General features: G+C 42.4%; 1 protein-coding gene across 1 annotated transcript in view; it reads left to right on the forward strand.

Moving 5' to 3' along the window:
* Positions 1 to 9,680, forward strand: part of LOC104859852 (protein HIRA) — a 100,605-nt gene that overhangs the window by 58,445 nt on the left and 32,480 nt on the right. The window contains exons 16-18 of the mRNA XM_010620729.3: positions 438 to 523; positions 5,947 to 6,141; positions 8,299 to 8,460. Coding sequence (XP_010619031.2) covers positions 438 to 523; positions 5,947 to 6,141; positions 8,299 to 8,460 — 443 coding nt within the window. The remainder of the gene's footprint in view (positions 1 to 437; positions 524 to 5,946; positions 6,142 to 8,298; positions 8,461 to 9,680) is intronic.

Here is a 9,680-nt window from a genome sequence, read left to right on the forward strand (position 1 = left end):
GTTTTTTTGTTTTTTTGGTTTTTTTTTGGTTACTGTTTTTTTCAGGCTGGCCTTGAACTCACTGTATGGTCCAGCCTGGCTATGAACTCATAATGACCCTTCTGCCTCAGACTTTATAGAGTACTGCGATAACAGGCCTGAGCCACGATATCTCTGTCAAACTCAGAGCAGGGAGTAGAATGGCGAGTGTCAGGGGCTGTGGGAAGGGAGATGGGAGGTATTGCCAAAGCATACCATCTCATCCAGTCCTAGAGATCTGCTGCACAGCATCATAACTGCAGTTAACAGTTCTGTATTACGTACTTTATTTACTAGAGAATAGATGTTATACTGAATATTCCTGTCACAAAAAGAAAAAAATAAGAAGTAACTTTTTGGGGGTTTTTTGATAGTTGGCAGAAACTTTTCCATTCATTTGTGTGACTCTGTTTTGCCAGAATCTTTTGAAGAAACAAGTTGAGACTCGGACAGCAGATGGTCGGAGAAGAATCACACCTCTCTGCATAGCACAGCTGGACACTGGGTACTCAATCACTCACCAAGCTTTCTGTGACCATGTCTGGGGAAGTCTTCCTCTCTTCTTGCACCAACTAGCCCTTTTGTAGTTAAGGTCTTCACAGATCTTGGGCCAGTAAGACTAACCAGAATATGGAAGAGCTCCAAATGTGTACATGTGATTCATGGCTGAGATGGCCTGAAGGCCAGGATGCCTTCTCAGAGCCAGTGTGTCTCCATACTGCACTGTCGGTGGTTCCCTGGGACACATGAGTGCAGGAGTCAGACATTTGTTTTTCTGTCATTTCATTTTATAACATTTTTCTGATTATGAATATATATATTTGAGAGAGAGAGAGAGAGAAGATAAAAACCCAAAGAAAAGTATCAACATCCAAAATCCCGTCTCTCAGATATAACCCTTGCTAACATTTTGATATCTGTATTCCAGTCTTTTCCCCACCTGTTACTGTATCTTGGCCTTTTGTCTGCTGTAATAAACAGTCCTCTGAAGCCTTCACTTGGTTATCGTTCAGGTTCCTGTCCCATGAAACACCATGATTGACTGAACTGGCTCCTCGGCTGTGACAGTTGTAATTTGTGCCCAGCTTTTTGTGACTATAAATGAACCTTGGAGTGCACCTGTAACTGTTTCCTCAAAATAGTTTCTAGAAGCAGAACGCTAGGCAGAGAGGTAGGGCTGTGAGACACATTGATATTTCCCCATGGGGCAGCGAGGGTGGACACGGGCTCCCTCACCATTTGCCATGGTCTCAGTGTCTACAGGCAGATTTGCTTTTGTATTAGATGTTCTCCAGAAATGACATTTGTTCATTCAAAAGATGGTAAAGCCCTGGTGAAGAAAATAGAACATTGTCAAGGTATAGTAATCCTCTTAGGACATCAGGAAGTCTTTCACAGAGACCAGAGCACAGTAGTCCTGTGCACTGTGCAACTGTCCATCCATGAGCTGTTCCAGATCTTCCTTGAAAGCTAAAGAGACCTTCAATCAGTGGATGTACTGACCTGACTTCTCATGTCAGGAGTGTGGGCACTGAGGCCCAACAGGCAGAGATCTAGCTAGAACTAGATCTGCTTATTCGTCCCAGCTCAATCATTTTCCTTTTGATTAATAACCCTTTTTAGCTGGGCGTGGTGGCGCACACCTGTAATCCCAGCACTTGGGAGGCTGAGGCAGGAGGATCTGTGTGAGTTCGACACCAGCCTGGGCTACATAGTGAGTTCCAGGTCAGTCTAAACTACATAGTGAGACCCTGTCTCAAAAAAACAAAACAAAACAAAATAACTCCATATATATATATATATATAGATATATATCCATCCCTGTACTGGGGATCAAACTCCGGTCCTTGCACTTGTACTCACAGACTAAATCCCCAGCCCAACCCTTTTTCTTATTGTAAACCTACAGTGTGGGTAAGCCACCTACCCAGCTTTTATTAGGATCAAGTGAGACCAAGTGTGAGAATGTGCTTTGAGTACTTCTAGTCCTCTGGCAGTGAGGGATGTAGTTGTGGTCATGATGACACTTGTTCTGTAGATCCTTCTAGGTCTTATGTAGTAAGGAGGCAGAGGAGGTAGGGACCTTTCTGCCATTGGGTTTATATTTCTGGCATAAAAGCTTAATTCCTTTGTTTCAAAGGCTTTTCACCCTCCTGATTCCCATGTTCAAACAAATAACAACCATAATAAGTAATTATTAGATTAGTTAAGAAAAAACCAACACAATATTCAAAGTAATTCTAAGTGGGAAATAATTACAGATAAAGAATAAATCAGGCCAGGGGTTTAGCTCAGTAGTGCCACTGCCTGCCCCACATGCACAACGACCCGAGTTCGATCCCCGGTACCAAAAAAAAAGAAAGATGAAAGACTTCTTTGCTAAACTCTGCAGATAAACTGGAGAGTGGGTAGTTTTTGAAGAAAATAAAATTACTAAAATCAAAGAATTTACTTGAAAACATAGAGAACAGGTGGGCATAGTGAGTAACACATGCCTGTAATCCCAGCACTTGGGAGGCTGAGGCGGGAGGATCACCACAGATTCAAGGACAACTACATAGTGAGTTCAAGGATAACCTGAGCTACGTAGTGAGACCCTGTCTCAAAATAATCAAAAGAAAGAAAAGAAAACAGGACACTATCACATGTTAACACCACCAAAGCCCCCAGGCTAAGAAGGTTTCACAGAGAGATCCTAACAAATTTAAATAATAGAGAACTTGCCAGGTTTGGTGGTGCACATCTGTAATCCCAGCACTCAGGAGGCTGAGGCCAGGAGGATTGCTGCAAATTCGAAGCCAGTCTGAGCTACATAGTGAGTTCAAGGCCAGCCCGGACTACATAGTGAGACCCTGTCTCAAAAAACAAACCAACAAAAAAGAACAGATAACTATGCAGATACACATATTCTTGTGCATAAACAAGGCAAATTTGAAAATGTTATTTTTTGAAAGAACATAATACTTATGTGAAAATGTAAAAAGATGGCCAGGTGCCATGGTGCATGCTTGAAGTCTCAGCTATTCAGGAAACTGAAGCAGCAGGAATCACTTGGGCCCGGAAGTTTGGACAGCCTGGGCAACTTAGTGAGCTTCTATCTCAAAAGCAAGAGAAAACAAAGATAGCACATCATAAATTGCAGATCTGTTTCATTTCTGAATGTCAATGAAAAATCCTAAAGTAGTAACAAGCTGAAACTTATAGCATGTTAGATACTAATATCCATAACTACATAAGATTTTAGGGAGACAAATTCAAATTTGGGGGTACTATTGAGTCTACATGTCAATTGAATAAAAGAAACAAATAGTATGGTCACCTGTGTAGACACTTAGGGGACATTTTGATAAAATTCAATGCTGTCCTGATTTAAAACTCAATTAAATGGAAGTAGGATAGTTGATTCCTTAACTCAATAAATTGTTTTCTTTGAAATCTAGTTCAGAAACTAAATAACTTTTTACTCTTGTGACTATAATTTAATATTGTCCTACAGGTCCAAGCCTATGCAGTTAGCCAAGAATAAATTGGAAAACAGAATGTGAAATGTATCATTATTTAAGGATGATATGCTCTGTGTGAGAATCAACTGGAAAAACTGCCACAGACAATAAAAGAAGACAGTAAGGTAGTTGATAACAATCAACCTGAGATGAAGTATCACCAACTACTTTTAAACAGATAAAAGAAGAAATCACATTCGTAAATGAAATATCTATAATGTAACAAGAAATGTAAATCTGTGGTTTTGTTTTTTTTCTTTTGACATAGGGTCTTGCTACATTGCCCAGGCTGGTCTTGAATTTACATGCTTACTCAATCTACCTGCCTCAGTCTCCTTAGTAGCTGGGACTGCAGGTACAAACCACTGTGTCTAAGTAATGTAAATCTTTATTTTAAAAAAAATTTTAAACCCTATGAGAGACTTAAAACTCAAAGAAATACAACTAGAAATACATAACACTGATTAGCTAGGATGACCCAGTATCATAAAGATGTCAGTTCTCTCAAGGGCACATGTCTAATCCCAGCACTCTGGGAGGCTGAGGTAGGAGGATTGTAAGTTAAAGCCCAGGATGAGTAAGGTAGTGACTGTCTCAAAATGAAAACGTTAAATGTTTGGGAATGTAGCTCTGAGTGAAGGCCCAGGGTGCAGTCCCCACTACTACTAGAAAAGAAAAGGAGAAAAAGAAAGAGGTCATTTCTCCCTTAACCTATAAATTGAACAGCAACTAATGCAAATAACCATGGGAGTTTTCAAATCAGATAAGGTAATTCTAAAGTTGGGTGGAAAAGTAAATAGGAATAGCTGAATTTTTTTTTCTGCTTTTGAAGTATTTCTGACAAAAAAAAGATTAATCAGGGAAGACTGACCCCACCAGAAATTTAAATACTTGTGAGCTGTAATAATCTAAATAATGAGGTACTGAACTGATACATGAATAGAGCAATGTAATATAGTAGGATTTCCTCCCAGAAAAGCCCATTTTAAAGTTAGCATTTCAGGGCCGGGGATTTAGCTCAGCAGTTTGGTGGCCTGCCTTGCAAGCGCAAAGACCCAAGTTCAATCCCCGGTACCAAAACAAACCACATAAATAAATAAATAAAGTTACCATTTCATATCAGTGAACATTAGCTAATTTAATGAGTGAAAAGGACTACCTGTCACTCTGTAAACCATGCTGGATCCCGGTGTCATAACCTAGAAACATATAAAACAGTTCCAAGGTTTTGGAGGGGGAATTAAAATTTCGTTGAAAGGAAGAGTATGTTAAAAAATTTTTATATAACCTCAGAGGTAAAAAAAAACTATAAATGACACCAACTTTAGACGATGCAAAAGTAATGTCTTTTTGTCAAGAATGACTGTAACAATCTAAACCCAGCATTCTGGGGAGATACTTCCTACCCATAAAAGGAATGGTTTTTTTAAAAAATATGTAAGTACTTCTTTCAAATTAATAATGAAGAATAATCAAATTAAATAATAGACAAAGGATATGAATAAAGAACTCACCAAAAAATCAAATATTTCTGTATGAAAATTACATCACAATAATTGCAAACCAAAGCTATGGTTAAGATCATTTTTCACCCATCAGATTGATGAGCATCAAAAATTCGATAAAACAGTGAGATTATTAGGAAATGGGCAGTCTTATAAATAGCTTGTAACTTCACTCTCTAAGCAGGAAGTTTTAAAAATGTTTATCAAAAATCAAGAACATTCCATTTGCTGCTTCAACTCCATTTGTAAGAGTTTATCCGCGTGTGACACGTGTAATGACCATTATAATTCCAGGCCTTTGTGAGCAGGTACTACATGCTAAACATGTGTAACTAACTTTTAGTCCTGAAAGTAACCCCACAGAAGAGTCCTAGCGCGTTCTGTTTTGCATACAGTAACCTGAAGTACAGCAGAAGTGATGGGCGTGTGCCAGGTCACAAAACTGCAAATGGCCTAAGAGTCAGCCCTGGCTAGTCTGGCCCAGGGCCCTCTACTTAGCACTGCAATAACTTGTCTCCTGTTGCAGCGAGACCAGGTTAGGTCAGGTATATATCCATCCAGTGGAAAGGCCTATCACCCTTAATAAAAGGAAGGGCTTCTTTGTGTGCTGCATTTTTTCTATACGAAGACATACGATTGCACAATTTAACACCTCCGTGATGACAGGTAGTAGTGGTGCTTTTGGTGGTCTTTCTTAGTGGTACAGAGTTAGTGCATCTTAGATTCAGTTACTTACTGTTTATGAAATGGATTTCTTTTTTTCTTTTTTTGGGGTTTGTTTTTTGGACTTTTCTAACTTTCCAAATTACCGATCATGAAAGTAGATCATCTCTGAACCAAGAAAAGTGTTATGTAGAAGATATGAGGTACCTGATGTGGCACCTGATTTTTAGCTGGCTTTTGTTCTTGCTCCACAACAGGGACTTCTCCACCGCCTTCTTTAACAGCATCCCGCTCTCAGGCTCTCTCGCGGGCACCATGCTATCTTCTCATAGTCAGCAGCTACTGCCCCTGGACCCCAGTACCCCCAACTCCTTCGGCGCCTCGAAGTCTTGCACAGAGCCTGTGGCAGCCACCAGTGCCAGACCTGCAGGCGAGTCTGTCAGTAAGGACAGGTTAGTGGGTGCCAAGGTTTGGTCTTGTCCTTGGGGAGAATTCAGGTGTGGACATGGTTCCAAGAATGGGAATTTCATTCTGATCTCATTCCATGGCCCTTTCAATAATAAAGGAAAAGAGATGCTTGATTTCAGATGAGGACCTCTTCAGAAGGGAGGACTGAGCTAGTCCAGTTGAATCTCTGATGCACAGGGCTGTGAGTAGTAGGTGCCTCACCTGACCGAGGATTGGGCTATAAAACTTGGGGACCTGTCAGTGAAATGTTGCCTGTCATAGGTCAGCCCCGCCTTCTGACTGATCTCACTGGAGGTGACGCCCATATCTGGGCTTTGGCTTCCACTTCACTGTGCCATGAGCTTCACCCTCCATTCGTCCCAGGCAGGGCACTCATGTACACGTGTATGACTTCCCTTACACTCCATTGTCAGAATCATACGCAGCCGGTGTCCTCACTGACCATTAGCTGAAGAATTAGGAAACCAGAAAGGGCCGGGCAGACACATATTGCAGGGACCAGGCATTGGCTGGGGATCACTTGGTGGGTGCTTGTCCTCAGGAAGTGTAGGCTGATAAGAGTAGGCAGCCACCGGATTCAGGGTAGCTCCTAGGATCCTAGGCAGAGTGGCTCTCTGTCCAAGGGACTGGTAGACAAGTCCTAGGGAGGCTTCTCAGAAGGTGCTCTGCCGAGGGCCCGTATAAGCCAACCGAGGAGAAATAGATGGGGAACAGAGGCAGCAGCAAGAGCAAAGCTCCAAGGTCCTGAGGTGGGGTGGGATGAGGAGAAAGCTTGTGTTCCTGCACTAAACCATGTGGTCCGACACACAGAAGACTTTGAGACTTACATTTAGGAAGATGGTTCTGATAGACAGCAGTGCCTGAATTTAGCCAGCCTCTCACACAGCTAATACTAAGAGTATCTCTATCGGTTGGGATGGTATTATTGTAACTTTTGCTTCTGGGTTCAGGCATCCATGCTGTGGAAACTCACCAAACATTGTGTCACTGCTTTTAGGGAACTGTGAGGGTAGATCAGAAGAGAAGGAACAGTGCAACAAGACCAGTTAGGAAGCAAAGCATCCAGGGAAGAAGGATATCTACAAAGGACAAACATCACCAGAGCTGGGAAAGCTTGAGGGGTTGGCCCTACAAGTCATGCAGGAGGAAAAAAATGCGTACGAGATGGCTGCCCATGTACAAATGAGGTTAGAGATGTTAGCCAGATCAGCAAAATGCTCGGTTTTAAGGCCCAAGAGTCTGGGATGGGCTTGGCAAGAGGGAAGCTGGGCAAGCTCATGTGTGGGCCTCTCTTCCCTGGAGTAGAAGGTAAGAACAGTGGGATAAGCACTTAGAGGAATGTACAAACTGAAGATCAAGGCCAGGAACCAACCATGGCTTCAGGATCCTGAATAGGAGCTTTTCTTATCAGCTCCATTAGGAAAGTGGCAAAAGCTGATAGTTGGACTGATTTTTGGATTGATATGCCATAATGTAGGTTATTGAGACAGTACTGTGTATTTAGTTACCCCCGAAAGTTCTCAGAATAACACAGAGGGGCAGATGCCAACGCAAACCTCTCAGGTAGTCAGTCTTCCAAAATTTTAACCTGAAAATTTTAAAGATTATTTAATAAAATTGTTTTGTTGATAGAAATTTGATTATTTGTACTCCTTTTTTTTTTTTTTTTTTTTTTTTTTGAATAAAAGAGGAACCTGGCAAAATCTCAAGCATTGTACGTTTGTGTTGTTTCTTAGTAGTGTTCCCTTTCGGGGAAGACGTTACAGATTCTTCAGATTCTTATTTGAGGGCAGTTATAGGGAATTTGGAACTTTTTCAAGGAGCTACCTTCCACAGCACAAGAATGTTTAGCCTCAACTGGTTATTTGCAGGTATTTATTTATTTATTTACTTATGTTTTTTTGAGACAGGGTCTCACTATGTAGTTGAGACTGACCTAGAACTCCCTATGTAGTCCAGGCTGGTCTCGAACTCACAGGGATCCTCCTGCCTCAGCCTCCCACGTGCTGGGATTACAGGCGTGCACCACCATGCCCAGTTTATTTGTACTCCTTTTAAAGGCTCCAAGTAATACAAATCCTAGTCCTCCACATTGTTTAGGGATTATGCTCAATGTGCTTCTTCTCTTCTTCATCCCTCAGTATGAATACTACCTCTACTCCTGCTGCATTGTCACCTTCTGTGTTAACGACCCCATCCAAGATTGAGCCCATGAAAGCATTTGACTCCCGATTCACAGAGCGTTCCAAAGCCACACCAGGTGCTCCTTCCTTGACCAGTGTGACTTCAGCAGCTGTAGAAAGGTAGGTGTTGACTGGGGACCCCAAAAGACCGAAGAAAGTACAGTGCCTCCCAGCAGGGAGGCTGGCTCTCAGCAGGAAACAGAGCCGCTTTAGCCTCCAGGAAAGAGGAATGGCTGCTTAAAGTGGGGGTGACTGGGAGGTGCTGTTGGGGAGGACACGATGGGCAAAGGACCTCGAGGGCAGAGACACGCGTTGTTGGTTGTTGCAGTTGTGATAAGAGCAATGTTGTCCTTTGAATGGAACCCAGGATTGTCCAGAAAAGGAGTAAAAGCTTGATTGGAGAGATGAAAGGCTATGATATTGCTGCACTGTGCAAATCATGGTCTTCTGCTCAGAAACCGAACAGTTAAGGCTCTGGAGTCTATATGCAGTAGCTGAGGTCTCTGTGAGGTTTGATAGGCTTCTGAACTCTTAAAGGCTTGGTGCTGCTTATCCTTTCTCTTTGATTTTCCCTGCACACAGCAACCAAGACTTATGGGCTGAAGTTCTTTATTCCTTGGAGTTTCGGGACAGCACCCTCCTAAAGCAGCCAAAGCAAGTGTACGCAGCCTCTACCATTGGCAGTGAGCATCTCTGCCTCCTGAGAAGGCCTTTCCTCCTCTTGGGGAGCTCATTGCACAGCCCCTGGAGTTGGAGACTAGAGGAGCTAGACAGGCCGCCTTCCTCTGCAGGGACCAGAGCCATAAGAGCTCTCAGCGAGAGTTGCATCTGAGAGGCTGTGAGGTGATTAGGGTTCAGCAGTCCAGGGCAAATACATCTGTATCACCAACAGCTAAATAAAGGGACCCTGGTCAGAGACTCTAGAAGCAGGCATATAGTGAGTGGGTAGACTGTAAGAGAATTACTAGTGTGAGACCTGTCCTTGCAATGAGGTGTCTTATAGCACTACATGCTATAAGAAAAACTGCTTGTGTGGGCCAGATTATGGGAAGACCCTTTCTTCAAGTTTGTTACTGTGAACTTAGAGAACCTTATATTCTATTCTCCAGTGTAATTGTGTTTGCTTTAATATAAAAAATGCAATGTAGTTTTTTTGTTTTGTTTTATAAGACAGTCCCACTATCAAAGCTGGGCGTGGTGGCGCGTGCCTGTAATTCCAGCACTCCAGGAGGCTGAGGCAGGAGGATCATGAGTTCGAGACCAACCTGGGCTACATAGTGAGTTCCAGGTCAGTCTCAACTACATAGTGAGACCCTGTCTCAGAAAAAAAAAAAAAAAAA

Source organism: Fukomys damarensis, unplaced genomic scaffold (assembly GCF_012274545.1).
Source record: "Fukomys damarensis isolate Sample0158 unplaced genomic scaffold, DMR_v1.0_HiC HiC_scaffold_34, whole genome shotgun sequence".
Taxonomy (NCBI): domain Eukaryota; kingdom Metazoa; phylum Chordata; class Mammalia; order Rodentia; family Bathyergidae; genus Fukomys; species Fukomys damarensis.